The 22,164-nt window shown below is 33.9% G+C and overlaps 1 protein-coding gene across 4 annotated transcripts in view; it reads right to left on the bottom strand.

The window, feature by feature from the left end:
* SI (sucrase-isomaltase) overlaps window positions 1-22,164 on the bottom strand; it is a 135,241-nt gene that overhangs the window by 103,092 nt on the left and 9,985 nt on the right. For 2 of the 4 annotated variants that reach the window (XM_064378886.1, XM_064378887.1), the window contains exons 2-3: window positions 16,144-16,272; window positions 13,962-14,111 (exon numbers count right to left, since the gene is read on the bottom strand). In XM_064378886.1, the coding sequence (XP_064234956.1) occupies window positions 13,962-13,970 (9 nt within the window). In that variant the 5' untranslated portion in view covers window positions 13,971-14,111; window positions 16,144-16,272. The remainder of the gene's footprint in view (window positions 1-13,961; window positions 14,112-16,143; window positions 16,273-22,164) is intronic. The other 2 variants (XM_064378890.1, XM_064378888.1) reach the window with 1 other exon arrangement.

The following is a 22,164-nucleotide window of genomic DNA, read 5'->3' on the forward strand; positions in this document are numbered from 1 at the left end:
TAAATTCCCTTTCCTTTAAGAACTTACCATTCTTTTGTTAAGAAGATACATAGGCCAAGTTCTAGCCAATCTAGTTTCAACTACTCAACTACACCTTTTAATGCTTCCATGATGCATGTTAATAATACTTTTTCCTTTTTTTGTTTTTCTCCTGTCAATGTTACTTCTCTTTTTTCTTTTTCTTTTTTTATTTTTTTGAGATAGAGTCTTGCTCTGCCGCTCAGGCTGGAGTGCAGCAGCCAGATCTCGGCTCATTCAACCTCCGCCTCACTGGTTCAAGAAGTGATTCTCCTCCTGACTCAGCCTCCAGAGTAGCTGGGATTACAGGCACGTGCCACCACGCCCAGCTGATTTTTGTACTTTTAGCAGAGACAGGGATTTCACCATGTTGGTCAAGTTGGTCTCAAACTCCTGACTTCATGATCCACCTGCCTCGGCCTCCCAAAATGTGGGATTACAGGTACGAGCCACCGTCCCCAGACAATCTGTCTTTTCATAATCTAATTTACAGGGCACCCTATGAAGAACTTAAAATAAATAGAGAAAACAGAATTTTTCCTTCCCAATACATTCACAGCACGGATTAAACAAAAATAAATATATAGAGTATGACTCTATTTATATAAAATACTGGAAAATGAAAACTATACTGATGAAAGTAGATCAATTTTTGCTAGACAAAAGTGCTAAGGAGGAGGGTAGGAGCAAGAGTGAAAGATTATACAAGTAGATAAGGAATTTTTGGGGTGGTAGGAGTATTAATTTTTTGGTTGTGGTGATACATTCATGGGTATATGTATACATCAAAACTTATTAAATTGTGTACTAACTATATTGTCTGTTACAAGGAAGTTATATCTACATAAGTCTGCTAAAAGTGAAATAATAAGAAGAAACAATAATAAAAGTCAGCTTTGGAAATCGCAAATCCATGGGAAATTTGAGACTTTCAACATATTGTTACCAAAAAAAAATAGAAAATATCCAGCACATTATTAACACCATTATTTAGACATAGTAATCTAAGCAGTTAGATAAAAGATAGAAAGGAAAGTTATTAGCATGGGAAAAGATTCTGCTGAAACATCAACTGTAGATGAAATGAATATGTACCTGGAAAATACAAGGAAATCAATGAAACACTTAGAAACAACAAAATTAATAGTGATAGCTGACTACAATACTAATAAAATGTTAATAGTAAATTTAGAAATTTTAATGGGAGTATAAATTACTATAAATATTTAGAAAATATTCTTTAAATAAAACAAATTCAAAATAAAGTGAAGGAATGTATAGGACGTATCTTAAGAAAACTTTAGGACTATTCTTAAAGACATAAGAAAATGTGAATATGATACTCTTTTTTTGATTGTTAATTTTATTAAATATATATCTTTAATATACAGTATGCAAACCTGAATAAGCTAAGCTACCTTGATGCTGGCAGCAGTGTAGAGTTGTGTTTAATACACACACACACATGCACACTCATGTAATCATACACACAATCATGTACATATACACAAAAACACATACACAAACGCACTGAGAATTCCAACTTCAGAACTTTTGAAGATTGAGAGAATTATTTTCCTCAACACACATAAAATGTCCTAAAAATACGATTTAACTATTTGTTATCCATATTACAAAACAACTATTTCCACTCACTACCTGGTCCCATCTTCTTTTCTAGGTCTTCATCCAAATACAAAACTGCTCTTTAAAACACTTCTTCAGCTGTCAAACCATTTTTGCTCGAAGACTGACCCAATTTGGTTTTGTCTGTCAAATGTACCTGTACTAAATCCAGATTCCAGAGAACTTGAAACTTCTTGTAAGGAAGCGGGTGCCCAGAAATCCCTCAGAATTATGTTTCCTCCTTATCCAGGAGAGTATGTTTTTTGTTTTGTTTTGTTTGTGTGTGTGCAGTGCCTTTCAATACTGTAGTCTAATTTTTATTCCAGTATGTACACCTTAGAAAAGTGTAAAGGCATAAGTTAAATAATATACAAATTAATCATTAAAAATATTTGCAATACATACATAATACAGTATTTTACTCACATTCAAAAATATTTATAACAAAATGTAATGTGAGACGATGCTGTACACTGGGTAAACTGTGTGGCACACTTATATTTCTATTATTGTAAACAATGCTAAGACAAAGGAAACTAAACTACTCAGCAAAACATAAAAAAAAACTAAAACAAATAGGAACAGGTAAGGAATATGGAGTGTTCACTTAATATTTCTTTTCCTGGCTACAGTGGGCCATCAGATAATCCTCTGTGTCATGATTAAATGCATCTGTTTCTAGGCTTCCAAGTTTCTGGGAAGTCGTGGCCTGTTATAGATTTTATCCCATGATTAAAGGCACTCTCAAGAGTTGGAAATTTAGTGAATAGCTGGTAATACTCTTTGTGAATCTTGCCACTCTGGAGGCAGATTCAGAGAAACACACAAGGTCCTACTAGAACTTAGGTCCTGGCCTTCAAGAAGGCCCTGTAACTGAGAGTGATTAACACAGGAACAGAAAACCAAATACCACATGTTCTCACTAAAAGTGGAGCTAAATATTGAGCACATATAGACATAAACATGGGATCAATAGACACTGCAGGCCACTAAAAGGGGGAGGGAGAGAGACGAATGTAGGTCAAGAAACTACCTATTAGGTACACGCTCACCACCTGGGTAATGTGATCTGTTCCCTAAACCTCAGTATTATGCAATATTCCCATGCAACAAACGTGCACATGTACCCCCTGCAACTAAAACAAAAGTTAAAATTTTAAAATCAGAAAAAAAAAAAAAAGAGTTGGAAAAAAAGTGGCTACTGTGGAATATATTCAGGAAGTACAATCAAATTTTAATTTCATAGTAGAGTTGTCAGGGTTACCCTGCAGAACCAAGTAACATAGATATCATTCTGTCCCTTGATATCAGATTCACAATGATCACAATTGTAGTGAATAGGAATAAATGAATATGATATTCTAATGCAAAGATTATACTTCCTTTCTGAATCAAAAGACTCAGTGTTATGAAGACATTGATTCTTTCTGAATTAACCAGCAAAGTCAATATAATCCCACTGAAACAATTTTTTAGCTGGTAAAATGATACCGAAATTTAACACTGAGGTTTTCTAGTGCTTCCACAGCCATGCTCTGTAATATAGGTAGAAATGTGGGCAATGTTAATATTTCTTCGAAGCCTGTAATATTAGTAAACTCAGAATACACCATATAATTTCATAGATCAATGTATAATGCTAAATAAGAAATTTCAGATATATACTCTAAACTTTCCTTTTACTATATGTGTTATCTAATACTTCCTTTAATTTTCCACAGGTTTAAGTAAAATGATAAAAATATGATTTGTATAAGGCACATGTCCACCTCTTATAGCATTCTCTTCCTCTGATAACTTTGAATTGCAGTTAAAAATCAGTTTATTGTTGTCAGAAAGTTTGACTTAACACTGTATTAAAGCAAAATAATTTGCATTTGATATGTATCTTCCAATGTCAATGCATTCGACTGCTTGAGAAAATATTTTGCTGCTACCCTCTCTTTGCAAAACATAAATAGCAATAAGATATTTTCAAGGGGTAATTTATATTTGAAATGAAATAAATAAAAATGTACACAAATGTTGATTCAAAACTATTTTTTACTACTTTAAAATGCAGATTCCTACTATCTTAGCTCAATATGATTACAATTATTGGAGCATTGTGGTGATGTCATAGTTCAACTAAATGGAAAGAAACTACTAAGTCCTCGTCTGTACAGAAGTAGGATACTTCTCCAGGTAGGAAATCTCTTAATTTTTAAATGTGCTCCACTTCATTAAAGTTTGTAGTGTTTTATTCATAACAAACAAGATAGATTATCTTTCACACAATTACTTGAGAATTCTAGTGTAAACTGAAAACTTTTAAGAAGTTCATTTTTAAGAATATTTACTGAGCCCCTACTTTTTTGTTTGTTTATGTTTTGTTTTGTTTTTGTTTTTGAGATTGAGTCTTGCTCTGGAGTGAGTCGTTGGAGTGAGTGGCGCAATCTCGGCTCACTGCAACCTCCGCCTCCTAGGTTCAAGCGATTCTTCTGCCTCAGCTTCCTGAGTAGCTGGGACTACAGGTGTGCAGCACTACGGCGAGCTAATTTTTGTACTTTTTTTTTTCTTTTTTTTAATTAATTAATTTATTTATTTTTTAGTAGGGATGGAATTTCACCGTGTTGTTAGCCAGGATGGTCTTGATCTCTTGACCTCCTGATCTGCCCGCCTCAGTCTCCCAAGGTGCTAGAATTACAGGCATGAGCCACCGTGCCTTGCCTGAGCACCTACTTTGTTTTAGATAATTGATTAAAGACTTAAATGAATCATTTAATGTAAATTTAACAACATGCTCTGGGTTTAGTCTCTACTGTTATGCAGAGATTGCAGAAACCAAATTTATATTAGAGATATTAAGAATTTAGGTATATAATTTGTTATATTTATTACCCTGATCTCCTATGCTCGCTTCCTGTATTACCTAGATCAGTGGTCCTCAAATATCTTACTTTCAAGATTTCACTATGCTGTTAAAAGGTAGTGAAGTACCTGAAGAGTTTTTATTTATGTGGACATTATCTAACAATATTTACCATATTTGACATTAAAACGAGAATTTAAAATATCATGTCATTTAAAAACATTGATAATATCCTATCACACATTAAAGTAAATATTTTCTGGAAAAATGTTTTCAAAATCATTTAAAAAATTAGGAAAATTGTATTTTGCTTTACATTTTGGCAAATCTCTTTAATGTTTGCCTTACTAAACAATAGTTGGCTTCTTATATTTATTCCTGTTATTAATTTATTGTGACATTACACTTTGTATACACTTATGGAAAATTGAGAATGAAAAAATTCAAATAATATTTTTGTATTATTATGAAAACAGTTTTGAAGGGTGGAGTTCCTGATTCGTTCTTGATCCCCTAAAAATCCTGAAACACACTTGCAGAACCCCCATCCTACGGCATCAGAAGTACCTAGGATACATCTGGATCTATCAACCTGTTACAGGTAACTCTAATTTATTCCATAGTTATAAACACACATTTAAAAATATACCATAAAAATGTTATGAACATCTGAAAAATAATAAGCTAGACAAAATTCTGACAACGCTTGACAAATTACAATTGGTTAATGAAAGCAGTCTTTTAAACAAAATTTTATTGTTAGTAGTAGAATAGTATTATTACACTGTAACCTAGTATGATCACAAAGCATGGTTTTAGGAAGAGAGCAAAAGGAATATTGACTGATGAACGTATATATTGCATTTCTTCTTTCATTTGGCAGACAGTGGCTATATGCAAAGACTAATGCTAGGTGTTAAGGATTAAATAGAACTGAATCTGCTAAAAAATAATAATAAATGCTTTCCAGAAAGTTAGAAAGAATACATTATAGCTGAATAACCAAAATTGTCTGGTAGAATCAGAGGTAGGTTTGCCAACTAATGGGGGAGAGCTTAATGTTAAGAAAATAAGCTTACTAGTGAAATTTTCAAAGTTTTAATACTAGTTAGTAAAATATTTCTAGATTATCTTACTGTGATGAGAGAAATTCCTATATCATGCCAAGCTGTTAAAACATGAAATATTATGCTAGTTAGTAAACTATGCCTTTCTGATAATAACCAATAGACTTGGCAAAACTTTTCACTGATTATAGAGTAAGTAATGAACTTGGACCATGCTTTCGGTATGAAAAAGGAAGTAACTTTTTTTCTGTTCATTGATATTAAAGGAATGGAAACTCTAAAGGGAATTATTGCATGAAGCCTAAAACCTAAAGTCTAACATAACTAGACTTATTTAATTATAATTGGCAGCATACTGTCTAGAAGAATGAAATAATTTAAATAAGATAACATGTCTTCAAACTTGTTTATTTGATTGTATATGAAAAGCAATCAAATATTGACCATTATAATTCAGAAAATTATGTATGCCTAAGAGAAGAAAACCATAACTGTCTTGCTCGATTGTTGGCATACTATATTACAATCAAACATTTTAAGTTCATGCATTTTAATACACTATAGCAGTTTGAAAAGACGTCTGCAATTTATATAATAACTGACTTCCTACTAAGAAAGAAGCAAACATAAAATACAAATTGGTTTACAACACAAAGTTCACTGTGATAAGAGGATCAAGGTACAATAATAGTTTATCCTCAATTAGATTGTCTGTTTTATTGCAATTGTATTTGATGAAAATATTTGAACACAAAGTCCAGTTTTCAACAAATTATAAACCTATGATTTTTGAATTGAAATAGAAATATTTAAATATCCTTCAAATATGTTATAAAATGACTTTGTTTGTTCATTCAACTATTTATCCAGATCCTGCTATTTGCAATGCCCTTTTCAGCTACTGTGCCTAAATCAGTAGGGAAAAAAATGTATAAGGACAAAGTATAAGGACAAAAATATCTCTGTCCTTGTACTTGGTAGCCAAGATTCTAATGGGAAGGTAATAGACAACCAAAAATTAACATATTAAATAAGTATATTATATAGTGTGTTAGAACACAGTGAGAGCTATGTAGAGAAATGAGTAAGAAGGGGATTGTATGTGCTGGGGGTAGCATTGTTACATATTTTGTATTTTTTTAAATTAATACACACGAAAATTGCCTTTTATTGGTATATGCTTTTTCCAATTTAGCACTGGTATATATTTCTGTAACCACAACTGCAATCAAGATAAGAACAATTCCATCAACTCCAAAACACTCCTTTGTGCTGCTCCTTTATCATCAAATCTCTCCCTACTCCTAAACCTTGACCAATGCTGGTCTGTTTCCAGTCTTTACAGTCTTGTGTCTTCAGGAATGCATTTAAATTGAATCATACACTAGGTAGCCTTTAACACTGCCATTTTTGGCAGGGCATGGTGGCTTATGCCTGTAATCCCAACACTTTGGGAGGACAACGTGGGAAGATCACCTGAGCCCAGAGGTGTAAGCTGCAGTCAGTCAGTCGTGATAGCACCTTTACACTCCAACCTGGCTATCTGTGAAACCATGTCTCAAAAAAATAAAACTGGCATCTTTCATGCAGCATAATGACTTTGCGATTTATTCAAATTGTTGCATATACCAATACTCTATTCCTCTGTATTGCTAAATAATATTCCATAATAAAAAATGTACCACAGTTCATTTATCCATTCAACTGCTGAATCAGGTTTTGGCAGTTATGAACAGAATTTCTATTAATATTTGCGTACAAGTGTTTTGGACTAACGTCAGTTCTCTTGTGTCTAAGATGAATATCTGAGAGTAGAACTCCTGGGTTTTATGGTAAGTGTATGTTTCAATTTAGAATAAATTGCCAAACCATTTTCCGAAATGGCTGTAACACTTAGCATTCCCACTAGAAATGTTCCTTTGCTTAGCCATAAACATTTTAGAATTAGTTTATTTATAATAATGAAAATCCTACAGGGATGTTCATTGTAATTTCACTAAATCTCTATTGATAGTTTGGGGAGCTTTGCCATATCTACTACATTGAGTATATGGATTTAAATCCATGCACACACTATGCTTTTCCAAGCATTTCGGTTTTCTTCGGTTTCATTATTATTTCATAGTTTATACAAATATATGTTTTACATGTTCTGTTAGCTTTGTGCCTTAGTATTTCATTTCTTAAAGTTATTGTAAATAGTATTGAATTTTTTTCTGTTGACCCTGTATGCTGTATCCTTGATAAATTCACTGATTTGTTCCAGGAGTTTGTTGCTTGTTTGCTTTGTTTGGCTTTAAATTCTGTATCATTCAGCATTTTCCAAAGAAACAAAGTAAGTAAAAAAAATATACAGAGAGAGAGACGCAAGGGAGTGGCTCATGGGATGGTGGAAGGTGACAATTCCAAAATTTATAGAACAGCCCAGCAGACTGGAAATTTGGGGGCAGGACTTGATGAAATTTTGGGGCAGGAGTTGATATGTCTTGAGGGAAATTTCTTTTTCCTCAGCAAAACCTCAGTTTGCTTTTAACACCTTAAAAATGATTGAATGGGGCCCATACACATTATCAAGAATAATCTCCTTTAGTTTAAGTAAGATGATTGCAGATGTTAACTGCATCTACAAAACACCGTTATTATGAGAGCTATATTAGTTTTTAAGTTAGGTACAAATCTATTTAGCCTAGCTAAGCTTACACATAAAACTAACCATCATAGAGTCTTTGGGATTTTCTAGGTTGACAATAATACATTATCTATGAATAAGGCAGTTATATCCCCCTTTTTCCCATCCATATAGTTATTTATTCCTGTATCTACTGTACTGGTAAGAACTTATAGAAAATTGTTAAATAAGAATGATCAGAGTATATGTTCCTCTTCATTATTTGTCTAACTTAGAAAACATTTAATCTTTTAACATTAGGGTGATGTTAGCTGTACAATCTTGACTCAGAACATTTCCTTCTATTTCAAGCTTGTTGAGAGATTTTTACTATAAATAGATATAGAATTACAAAATGCATTATATATGATCATGTTATCAGTTGTTGACATTTGAATATTGAATCAGCCTTGCATCCCTGAGGTAAATCCCACTTTGATGTAAAGTTTTGAGGTGTTTGTATTTTGTTTAGTGTATGCATTGATAGATTCAAATTGCCAACATTTTATTGAGGATTTGTTTCTCTGTTCATAATAGATACTAGTCTGCAGTTTATTTTCTTCAAAATTATGCTTTTATTTTATTTTTTAAAAATTTTAAGTTCCAGCATACATGTGCAGGATGTGTGGGTTTGTTACATAGGACAACATGTGCAATGATGTTTTGCTGCACCTAGCAACCCATCATCTAAGTATTAAGCATGCTTTATCTATTTTTCCTGATGTTTTCCCACTCTGCTGACAGGCCCCGTTGTGTATTGTTCCCTTCACTGTGTCCATATGTTCTTGTTGTTCAGCTCCCTCTTGAATGTGAGAACACGCAGTGTTTGGTGAGGATAATGGCTTTCAGCTTCAGTCATGTCCCTGCAAACGACATGATCTTATTAGTTTTTATGGCTGCATAGTGTTCCATCGTGTATATGTACCACATTTTCTTTATCTAGTCTACCATTAATGGGCATCTGGGTTGACTCCATGTCTTTGCTACTGTGAATAGGGCTGCAATAAACATACACATGCATGTACCTTTATAACTGAATTATTTATATTCCCTTGGGTACATACCTAGTAATGGGATTGCTGGGTCAAATAATATTTCTGTCTTTGGATCTTTGCAGAATTGCCACACTGTCTTTCACAATGGTTGAACTAATTTCTTCTCTGACCCTCAGTGTGTATAAGCATTTCTTTTTCTCCACAACCTTGCCAGCATCTGTTATTTTATTTGACGTTTTAGTAATAATCATTCTGACTGCTGTGTGATGGTATCTCATTGTGCTTTTGATTTGTATTTCTCTTATGATTTGTGATGGTGAGCTTTTTTTCTTACATTTGTTGGCCACATAAATGTCTTCTTTTTGAAGTGTCTGTTCATGTCCTTTACTCACTTTTAATGGGGTTGTATGATTTTTTTCTTATAAATGTGCTTAAGTTCCTTATAGACTATGGATTTTAGACCTTTGTCAGATGAATAGATGGTAAAAAATCTCTCCCATTCTGGAGGTTGTCTGTTACTTCTAATAATAGTTTCTTTTGCGTGCAAAAACTCTTTAGTTTAATTAGATCACATTTGTCATTTTTTTCTTTTATTGCAATTGCTTGTGGGAATTTTGTCATGAAATCTTTGCCTGTGCCTATGTCCTGAATGGTATTGCCTAGGTTTTCTTCTAGAGTTTTTACAGTTTTGGGTTTAACATTTAAGTCTTTAATCCATCTTAATCTACTTTGTGTATAATGGGTAAGGAAGGGGACAAATTTCAATTTTCTGCATATGGTTAGCCAGTTCTTCCAGCTCAATTTATTAAATAGGGACTTCTCTCCTCAGTGCTTGTTTCTATCAGGTTTGCCAAAGATCAGATGGTTGTAGATGTGTGGTCTTACTTGAGTTCTCTATTATGTTTCATTGGTCTATATGTCTGTTTTTGTGCCAGTTTCACGCTATTATGGTTACTGTAGCCTTGTAGAATAGTTTGAAGTAGGGTAGTGTAACGCCTCCAGCTTTATTTTTTTTACTTAGGATTGTCTTGGCTATCTGGGTTCTTTTCTTTGTTTGTTTGTTTGTTTGCATATGAATTTTAAAATAGTTTTGTTTTTCTAATTCTGTGAATAATGTCAATGGTGGTTTAATGGGAATAGCATTGAATCTATAAATTGCTTTGGGCAATATGGCCATTTAAAAAATTCTTCCTATTCATAAGCGTGGCCATTTTTTGTGTGTCCTCTCTGGTTTCCCTGAGAAATAGTTTGTAGTTCTCTTTAAAGAGGTACTTTTGCTTTTCTTGTTAGCTGTATTTCTAGGTATTTTATTCTCTTTGTATGAACAATAGAAGTAGGGACTCCTCCCTAACTCATTTTATGAGGCCAGTATCATTCTGATACCAAAACCTGGCAGAGATATCACAACAGAAAAGAAAACCTAGTATAATTTTCTTGGTAGCTATAATTATCTAATAAAAACTAAGAGAAATAATTTTAAACATTTTAATTCTAAAACTGTATACAAATGTTTTGCAGTGGTCCATCTGCAATAACTTCATGTCTATGTATATGCACAGTAATCCTTCACGCTGGACAGACCAAATCTGTTTTCTATATAATTTTCTATAAAAAATTAAAAATCTAAAAGGAAGAAGCAAAGCTGTTTTACCTCCTTGCTCCATTGGTTGGACCAAAGAGATGGTGTTTGGAGAAAAAAAAGCACATTACTTTAATATTAGGATGAAGATCACCTACAAAAGGAGGATGCGCAGGAGAATTATGAATGATAAGCACAAGTTTGAAAGGTATGTAACGTTTTAAGCAGCACTTCTTCATTTTAGTGGCATAGCAGTTCAAGAGGGCATCTTGGAAGAGGAACTGGGTCATCTGTAACTTCATACTGTTTCTGTAGTTTTTTATCAGTGTGCACTTATTAACATGCTTGAAGGCCCTGGAGTTTCCATGGTGCCAGATCACAAAGGGCTTTAATTTGTAGCCTGCAATATTGCCCCCAAGCAAGGCAGTTTTCCTGTCCTTAAAAGCCTTCACACCTGGCATTGACGACACTTCATTATAGATGAAAGTCCTTTCAGGCATCTGTTTCCAGAATAGGGAGGTTTCATTCATATTGAAGATTTGCTCTGGCAAGTAATTTTCCTCCACAATCAGCTTATGTACAGTTTCTCAAAATTCTTCAGCTGCTTTCACATCAGCACTTATAGACTTACCACTCATTTTCACATTATGTAAAAATAATGATTCTTGAATAATTTAAGCCACTCAGAGCTAGCAGTAAATTCAACATCATAGTCAAGTCCAGCCTTTTCTTTTTATGTTGCAAAGAAACTTTTTGCTTTGGCTGTGATTATCATTGTGCTGAGGGTGATACACTTCTGTGTCTGGCCTTTGATCCACGTCATTAGAAGTTTCTCCATATCTGATATAAGTACTTTTAAATTTTTTGTTTATCCCGTTGTCCTCGATAAATCATATTCTTTAAAAGCTTTTGCTATTGTGTTCTTGTTCTTCAAGATCATAGCTATGTTGGACAGAAACATGATGATTGGTGAGCAATAATCATTGATTTTCTACCTTCCTAGTCCTTAATCACTTTTGATTTCCTATTCAGATGAATGATTCAATGTGGCTTTTATTAGCAACTTTAGCAGTGGAATTCGTATGCTTAAGGGCCATGGTGAGAAAAACCATATAAGATTTGATCAAGTACAAAAGAAAATGATGCAATCAACAGGAAAAATAAACACAAGATGTATGAGACTGCTGCTGGCCTAATGTAGCATATTGTTTTACACTAAACTTTTTTATTATAGCTAGAAGAAATATACTCGAGCAGAAGTATACAAAGTATATACTGATAAATATATGAACCAGTAACATAGACATGTATTATCATTATTAACTATTATGAAAAGTAGGTAATTGCATGTAGTATATTTTCATAAGACCAGCAGCACAGTAGCTTTGTTTACACCAGCATCATCACAAATGTGTGAATAATCTTTGCAATGGCTAGGATGTCATTAGGCAACAACAATTTTTCAGCTCCATCATGATCTTATGGGAACACCATTGTACATACGGTCCATGGTTGACTGAAACGTCATTATGCAGTGCATGACTATATTTAGAAAATGAGTATTATTGTATATAAATATATCTGGTAGGCCAAATGAAAACAAATAAAAAACATCCAACCTTTTTAGAGATATCAAAAGATTTCTCAATTAGGAAAAAGATAACCAACCAAAATAGAATAGACTATAACTAATTTTCTAATATCGTTGAACTTTTCCAGAATTTAGATGAAAAACATTATGTTTTAAATAATAAAACTTACAAAAACTTTAATCTTTGGCTAAAAATAATGGCAAGGCAATTAAAAAGAAACACAAACTATGTAAGTGGCTTTTGACACTGATTTCAGAAGAACGTTATATAACAATCTCAACGTATTAGGTGCTCAATAAATATCTGTCAAATGAGGATAATTGATCTATCAGCAGAATATTAAATACTTTCTTCATATTGTATATAACACTTCAGGAATTGAAAGGTTTACTGGTTTATTGGTTTTTCCCTGTTTTTATTTGTAAAACCATTATAAACCTGGGGTGATTTACATCACTTTACTTCATACCCGTGGCAATTGGTGATCCTATTCAGCAGACTAAACATTGGTCTGGGAGACAGAAGATCTTGCCTACTACTGGATATTTAAATTTGAGTCTAAGCAAGTTATTTGATATTCACCTCAGTTTTCTTATGTATATAATAAACTATTTTAATGAAAGCTCTGTCATTTTATGAGATCTAATTTTTCCATCTCTGATAAATATTACTTTTTAAATTCTTCCTGTTCTTGGCTACCAAAATAAAATTCTGGGTCTAAAATTATACAATTCTTATTTGTATATAAGCTGTATTTGCAATAAATTTCCAAATAGCATTTAAAATAATCATTTTAGATTCACCTATCTGAGGTAAACAAAATAATCTCGGATACCTGAGCTTCTCCTCTCCCCTGCGATTCTTATTTCCATGTCTCTGTCATTTAAAAGAATGCAACTATCCTTTCTAGCTCACTAATCCCTTTCCTTTCTCTCTATTCTATCACTATACTGATAATATGCACACTAATGCCTGCTAACCGTTATGTCAAGTTTTGCAGTTACCATGACTGAGGAATGCAGAAGGGAATAGGCATTGAATAAGATGATTACTATTGCTTGAACACTTTATGGATTAGAAAGACCACAGATGTGAGTCAGATGTGACTGGGATAATAACAGAAAGAAAAATTGTGCATGCAGATTGTGGCAGGAACAGAGATCAGCAAATCGGATTTATTGATGGGGACTATATAGTGGGAGAATTTTAATCATACAAAACTACCTCTTATCCCTAAAGTCTAGCCTCAGATATCAAGGATGAAAACCCATTATGCAAATAAATCATATATTCATTTCTTTAAATTGTCATTTTCTTGGTTTCAAGGTTGGCCTCAGGACATATGGGAAAAAAAAGCCACGAAGAAACCTGAATGTGGAGAGGTGTAAATTTAAATGATATCTCATTCTACATGTGTTTTTCAGTGATAAATAACATTTAAGTATGTTCTACATTAAACAAGAAATAATAACTTGCATTTAAATCAGATTAAAATATTTTTAGTATTTTGTTGATCACTTTGAGTTATAAAATGGAGAGGAAAAATATTAAGACATGCTATTTACCTGGACCATGTGTGTTCTATTACTATGACGACATCAACACTCTAGAATGACAACAAGCCCAAGGTGTTTTTGAGATGTCATGAGCCTACATCTTTTTGAATACCACTAATAGCAAATAACTTTAAGAAGTGCAGCCACAAGAAGAGAATCCTGCAAAGGCAAATGACCAAGAGTCATACAACATAGACATGCAGGAATAATAACATTCAAAACAGAAAGAAAAACGAGCAGATTCAAAAAAGTTATTTAACCACAGGAAATGTACAACGTTATATGACTCTATCTTTTGTTGACTTTTTATTTTAAAAATGTACATGGTGAGTGAAATAAAATCAATTGCTTGAAGTATCCTGATAGTCTACGTCACTTTATAAAGTTATCTTGCTCTTGTACGAGCATTAAAGAGTTATATATTTAATGTCGTCTTCTCAGTCTGGGCTTCTTGGGAACGCTTCCCAGATATTTGAAAGGACTTAGGTGTTGTAATCTAAGCTGTATCTCCTTTAGGGGGAGACCCCAAATCCAGTAGCATTGTGGTTCTTGCAGACTCATAGAGGTACTGACTTGATGGTCTTTGACAAGATCCAGAATTCTCTGGATTACTAGGAAGAGACTTTTGTACTCTTTATTTATTTTCTCCCAAACAGAGTCCCTCTATAGTCTCTAAGCTACCTGGAGCTGGGTGTGAAATGACACAAGAACCCCTGTGGCCACCACCCCTGGACTGTCTTGGATCAGAACTGAAGCCAGCTTGTCACTGGGTCTGGCAGAAAGCCTGCTATCACTCCCTGGCTACCACCAATGTTTACTCAAAGCCCTAGGTCTGTAAAACCAGCAGATGGAAAAGCCAACCAGGCCTGTGTCTTTCCCTTCAGGGCAGGGAGTTCCCCCAGGCCCTGGGCAGAAGTAGCCAAACACTTTCAAAGTTCCACGTGGTATTCGATTGTACTGTAGCTGAGCTGGCACTCAAACCGCAAGACGGAGTCCTTCCCACCTTCTCTCCCATTTCCAAAGTCAGAGCAGCCTTACCTGGTAGCCGCCACCACCACCAATGTTTCCTTAAAGCCCACGGGCTCTTAAGACAGCTGTTGTAAATGCTGTCTGGCCTGGGACTCACCCTTCAGGGAAGCGGGGTCCCCCCTGGCCCAAGACAAGTTCAGAAATCCTAAGCAAGAGCCAAGTCCTGCAATTGGGGACACTAAGAGCCAAGTAGTGCCCTATCCCCCTGTGGCTGAGCTGGCACCTAAGTGCAAGACAAAGTCCCCTTTACTATTCCCTTCACTTTTCTGAAGCGGAAGCAGTCTCACCCTACAGTCACCCCAGCTGGGAATGTGCTGAGTTGCACCCGAGGCCAGCAAGTCTCAGTGTGCCACCCAAGGCCATTGAGGTAGTACCTGGGTATCACTGCTGGTTCTTCAGGGCCCAAGGGCTCTTTAGTTAGCAGGTAATGAATCCTGCCAAGACTGAGTCTTTCCCTTCAAGGCAATGGGATCACTTCTGGATAAGGGTGTGTCTAGAAATGTCTACAAGGTAGGAATAGAAATGCGGCCTCACAACTCCTAACCAATACCCTATGCTGCTGCGGCTGAGGTGGCTCCCAAATAAATGACAAAGTCCTCCTTGTTCTACTTTCTCCTCTCCTCAAGTGGAAGGAAGGGATCTCTTTTGGAGCCACAGCTTTGCAACCTGGGCGTGGGGAGGAATGATACCACCGCTCCCTTAGCTGCCCCAGCTGGTGTCTTAGTAGGTCACTTCCTTCCTCAGTCCACTGTGTCTGGGCTCCGTTCAGCCCTAGGACTCACCTAGATGTTGCTGTCCTTGTGGCTTAGAGTACCTTTCAAGGTTTTTTTCAAGCCCTAGGGCCCTTTAGCTCAATGGCAAGGCTTGCAGAAACTCAAGTTCCCAACACTGGGATTAGCGCTTCCCCTCTGGCTAGGGCTGGTTTAAATACACCTGCTGTGGGCAAGCAGCACATGAGTTCTGTCTGATTTTGCTTTCTGCTAATGCACTGAGTTCAATGCCTTGTAAATGCTGGCTCTCCCTCTCCCCGTGCTCTCCACACCATACTGCTGCTGCCAGGATTTGAAAATTAGTGGTGTCGGCAATTCAAGACTGTTTTTCTTACCTTTTCAGTGCCTCTTTCATTGAAATGAAGTTAAATCCAGTTACCGTGAGTACTCACCTGATTTTGGTTCTTACAAATGTGCTTTATTCATGTAGATTATTAATTGGTGTCCTTGTGGGAAGGGGTGACAATTGGTGGAGACTTCTATTCCGCCATGTTGCCCCAACCCTCTCAAATGATCTTGCTCTTGAAGAAAAAGAAAATACATAAGAAACTAGGTACCACAAAAATGATTTCAAGAAATAAAAATTTTGAAATTATAATGATGTGTTGGAAGAGTTATTAAAATAAAAATTTTAAGCAAAGTAGAACATCTGGTATTATATAATAAAAATGGTTTCCAATGAAGGGGAAGAAACGTGAGTTCACATTTATAAACTTTTATATAAAACACTATGCTACAGTGTTTTCTCATTATTTTACTTTATTCTCAGAAACTAAAAAAACACATGAATGGAGCAATTGTTTTAGAGTTGCAGATGGAGAAGAGGAAGTTTAATGTTCACAATCAGCTGAAGAGCCAGAGGTTTCTATTACCAGAGGCTATGCCCTTTGCATGAAAGTATGAACAACTTTGAAGTTTAGACTATCATATATTTTAAATAATAAAATCATGCACAACGTGGGCATTAATAAGCTTCTCAGAACTATCTGAAGTACCTGGGTGAAGTCCCAGAGTTCATGAGGTCATTTTTATTTATAATGATATATTATCTTCACGTGAGAGTGTACACGCAGAAAGCACATGTCTAGTGAGACTAGTTTCTGATGAGGGATCTTGTCAAGTAAGACATATTTTATTTCTTTCTCAACCACAGATAATTATTTCCAATTTTAAAAAGAGTAATAGATATTTTCTCAAAACGGTAATATGTACCAATTATTTCATCACTAGAACTATACAGAGACAAAACCCATCCAAAGATATATATACTTAAAATGGGTACATTTTATTTCATGTAAGTTATACTCTAAATAAAGTTGAATTTAAAAAGTTTATAGATTTTGCAGATGTGCTATGAATAAGAATCATATTTGGTTTTTAGTTATAAACTTCTCTCTGATTAAGCTATGAAGACTTTTACAAACATGCCTTTACCAAGCTAATATATTATTTATGCAGTTTCAGTGTTTATCTATACTTACCTGTTCATAAGAAGTCCTGTGTACTTATTAAACATCGAGATTTTAGGGCACACCTAAAACCAACTGAATCTGCATGATTTATCAACTGTATCAGGTGATTGCAAATAAGAGCACATCTGAGAAACAGTACTTTTGTTTCTCTCAACCCTTTGTACAAATAATTTTTTACCCAGTTTTCTTCCAGCTTGAATTTCTATCAGTCTCTGAATTTTCCAAAGCTTTTTGGATATCTGTTTTCTATAATTGCAGATATTACAATATGCATTGCTGACATCCTTATCAGGATTTGAAAAAATAAATAAATACAGGGAAAGACCAATGAATGCTTATTTTGGTTTGTTACATCAGGTAATGGAGTGAAAGAAAAGAAAAATGGGGCATTGGCACTTCCAATGTCACCTTCCTAAGCATACATAGCAATAATACTAGTGTTCCTATCTCCCAACTTATGATGCAATTTGCTAAAAAAAAAAAAGAAAATATTTCAAGCATTTTGAAGGTGATCCAATGTCTTTGAAACAAAACAAGAGCATGCAATATTACCAAACAGTGCTGTATTATTTCATTAGTCATTGGAAAAAGCAAACTTGCAAATTTGAAAAAATAACAATAATTTTAGAATGCCATGCAATTACCTATTTCTGAGTTCAAAGGATTGCATTATAATACTTGTCTTGTTATAAACAATTATTGATGCTTAATGTATAATCAATACAGTTATTATTAAAAAACATAGTCTCAGTAAGTTTTAACTATTTATTTTTGTCATTTTCAGAAATTCTAAATTATTGAATGATTTCGGTTATGGTTACAGAAAGTTGTCTGAACTGATTAAAAATGCTGACAAAACAATGAAATTTCTGGTACCCCCGGTACCCATTACCAGAGAAGCAGCCACCCATTTGTTAGCAGAAAGCTTATTTGCGTTTTACTCAAATAGATGTCCTTAAAGAAGCCACATTAAAATCACCTGAAATGCTCATCAAAAACAGACTTCTGAGCTCGGCCCCAAAAATAATAAATCTAAATCTTAAAGGCAGTGCAGTGGCCCAAGAATTTCTATTTTAACTAGGTCCCTAGAAAATTCATATATAAAACAGATTGAGTAATTCTTTGTGTTTTAAGAACTCTGAAGTTGATCAAGATGGGAGTCTGACACTATCACTGAGGTCACAGTGACTTTGTCATAGCCAGAAGCACAAATAAATCTCTGTGACAGTGTTAGGATTACAATCTATGAAAGCACATCTCCCTGAGTAAATAATAACACAGTCTTTAGAAAAAGCTGCCTTAGAACCATCTGTCTGACTTTGGGCTACTTCTTCATAAAAGGAATTACTAGATTTACAAACTAAAAGAAGCAATCTTTTTTTCCTCTGAATGCTACAATTGCTAAATCATAGTAACTTGTGGCATATGTGTATATATGTATATGTATATGTAAATGAATGCACATATGATACATATTCATTTATACACACATACATATATTTCCATTCATACACAAAACCAGCTTTCAAGTTATTTCTTGCGGACAATGAATGAGATGGTATTAAGGTGGAGATAAAGAAATGGCAGTATTACACATGTAAGAATAGTAATTTCAGATTTCTGACACCCTTATCACAGATACCAAAGAAACTGGTAAAATACAGAGGGCATACCTAAGAAGTAACAATACATTGTTTTCACAAAATAATTTTATGTTTAAATTTGGTTATGTATAATATTCTATTTTCTGCAAACCATCTTTATCTTTTTCCCTTTCCTTTTCCTGACTCTTGACATTTATCCTACTGTATACACTTTCCTCATTCTTGTATTTCTTGATCTATATGTAATGTATTCATTTTATTTTCAGGTGAACAGTTTATTCAGCTTTTACAATATGTACTTTAAATATTTTGGATGTCAAGATTTTACATAAAATTGATTTCACTTAATACGCACATTATAAGCCACTTAATGGCTGCATTATCCTTAACTAATTTTAAATTGATCTTTGTCCAGTACACAACTCCTATGATAATCAATCTCATAAAAATGATTAGATAGCACACACAATTATGAGTCAGCTTTTCCCCACATGAATAGTAGGTGTTTTTATAAGGCAAATGCATTAATTAAAGGAAAAAAAAAAAACTCAGAATACAAAATATATCTGGTATGTATTATATCCATATACCAAATTTACCAGAGGAAATAGAAATATTTTATTTATATAATTATTCCAGCTTTTTTCTTATCTTTGCTTTAAAAAAAAAAAAAAGGCAAAGAGAAGCAATCTGCACTGGTTTGCAAAGAAATTTAGGTTAATTGAAGCCATTTACTAAAGAGCAACTCGATTGCCTGAAAGAGTGAATGCATCTCAAAAAAAGAGATATTTCCAGGAAGTAAAAAGAGGGTCTAGCAGAATATTTCAGTGGCAGCATTTTAAAATTGGCTAAATAATTTATTAACATGACCCTAATTCTTTCAAAACATTTTGAAAACAGGGTGCTTTCAAAATTGAAAAAATCAAATTATTTTAGCAAGGTGAATCCTCCAGGGATAACAGGAAAAAATATCTTGAAGCAATGCAATTGAAGTTATGACAAAATACTAATTAAAAATTGAGCATATGTTCCAATATGAATGCTTCTGCCACATATCTAAGATATAATTTATATGGTGAAACTGTCATTGCTTAGACAACATTATTTATTAAATTGCATTCAATTTTTGTTATGATATTTATTTTACTATTTATTTTTAATCTTGGATAATGACTTTTAGCTCCATGTTTATTTATATATTCTGAAGATTATAAAATCACCATTCATAAAAGTTTTAGTTTCCAGTTTTTATTTCCATATTTTAGAAGTTTCCCTGAAGTCTCAGAAAAGTATATACAAATGTATAAGTAGTCAGTATGTACGCATATACATATGTATGGTTCCATCGTTTATGTAGGTAGATACAGTGGGCTATTGGAGAAATTTTCCTTCTCTTTTCATGTAATGACTTCTTTTCCTTTAATCCCCAGCACTGAGAATGCTGAATCAAATGGTAGTTCTACTTTCAGTTCTTTAAGGAATCTCCATACTGTTTTCCATATTGATTATTTACACCAGTTTACACTCCAACCAGCAGCGTGGAAGTGTTTCCATTTCACAAAATCCAAGCCAATATCTATTATTTTTTTGTTTTTTTAATTGTGGCCATTCTTGAAGGAATAAGGTGGTATGTTATAGTGGTTTTAATCTGCATTTTCCTGATAATCAGTGATGTTGAAAAATTTTTTATATGCTTGTTGGCAGTTGTACATCTTCTTTTGAGAATTCATATCCTTAGCCCAGTTTTTGATGGGATACATGTAATTTAAATGGATCATATCTTATTGAAACTGAAGAGTGTTTTATCTCATGTGTTGAGTATCTGGAATTCGTTATTTCAACAGAATTGGTTTTCTTGACCTTTGCATTCCAGTGTTTACTGGATTGGTAATTGTTTGGTAGTTGATAAGGTATTATTAGGTAAAAGCCATAGTTACTTAAAACAGGCAAGTTTTGATTTGTTCTAACAGACTATATCACTGTTTAGCAATATTTTATTTATAGCTTACATTGATTGAAAATGCATCTGTAAATTTTTTATTGAGTAATATTGAATTATTTCTAAATCACGTTGCTCTTTTCCCAACTATGAATACATTTATTTTTATTTCATTAAGCTCAATGAGAAAAACATTATTTTTTTACAGAACTACAGAATTATAGAATTACATAGATATATCATGAAGGTAAACCAATACCATCCCTTCTTTCTTTAAATGAACAAAAGCTTAAATGGTTTGTCCCACAGTAAAATACCTGCTATATGATTAGGTCCTAGATTTCTTAATTCCTTTGGTACTTTCATGCTCTTTATATCTCAGGAATTTGAGTACTTGATGACAAAAACTATGAGTTTCTGATTTTCAAGATCCGTTACAATTCATTTTAGTACACACAATTTTTTTTCTCAGTATGATCATGTAACATCCCAATTAGCATCTTAGATACTGATGTTCAGTCCCTTCATATATCACAGGGCTATAAGCAACTTACTTCTGGTTGACAGAAAAGCATCCTAGAAAAGGGCAGTCTAGCAAGACAAAAATAATTCTAGACAATAGCTATTGTGGTATTTTCTGGTCAAATACCACAGAAAAGAATTGTGGTTTCGTGCCCCCCACATTAGTTAAGTCCCAGTGGAGAACATAAACTTAAATCCTCACAAATGTGTAACAACGTGCTGCTACACTTCTGATATATATATAATGGGAATAAAGCAGGTGATAATTAGCTCAAAGAAGTTATTGTGCATGTGAGTTGTGAATGTTTGGAGTAGAGCACTCCTAAAAACTGTAAAGCAAAGGTGCCAGAAAAGGCTTAAAGATTTACAGGCACTCTTCTATAGGTCAAGGAAGTAGTTTCAATGGAAAATTTAAAAATACATTGATCTGAATGAAGATAAAAGTACAGCATATCAAGTTTCTGGAACACAGCAAAACAGTGCTGAGAGGGAAAACTATAGCACCAAGCGCTACTAGAAAAGAGGAACAGTCTGAAATTAATCATCTAAGTTCTCAGCTCAAAACCTGGAAGATTAATGCAAAACCAAAGCTGAAGGAAGGAAGAACTTAGTAAGGATAAGGGCAGAATTAAACTGAAATTTAACAGAAAACAGAAATTGCAATACAGAAAAATCAATAAATTACAGGGCTGGTTCTTTGAAAGGATCAATAAAATTGACCAACCTCTAGCAAAACAAATCTAGAAAAGAAACAAAAATTGTCAATATCAGGGATAAAACAGGATATAACTATAGACCCTGCAGACATCAAAAGTACAAGAAAATATTATAAACAACTTTACACATACAGACTATATCTTACACACATAGATAACA

This window comes from Aotus nancymaae, unplaced genomic scaffold, assembly GCF_030222135.1.
Source record: "Aotus nancymaae isolate 86718 unplaced genomic scaffold, 86718_ANA_hifiasm-v0.15.2.pri h1tg000019l, whole genome shotgun sequence".
Lineage (NCBI taxonomy): Eukaryota > Metazoa > Chordata > Mammalia > Primates > Aotidae > Aotus > Aotus nancymaae.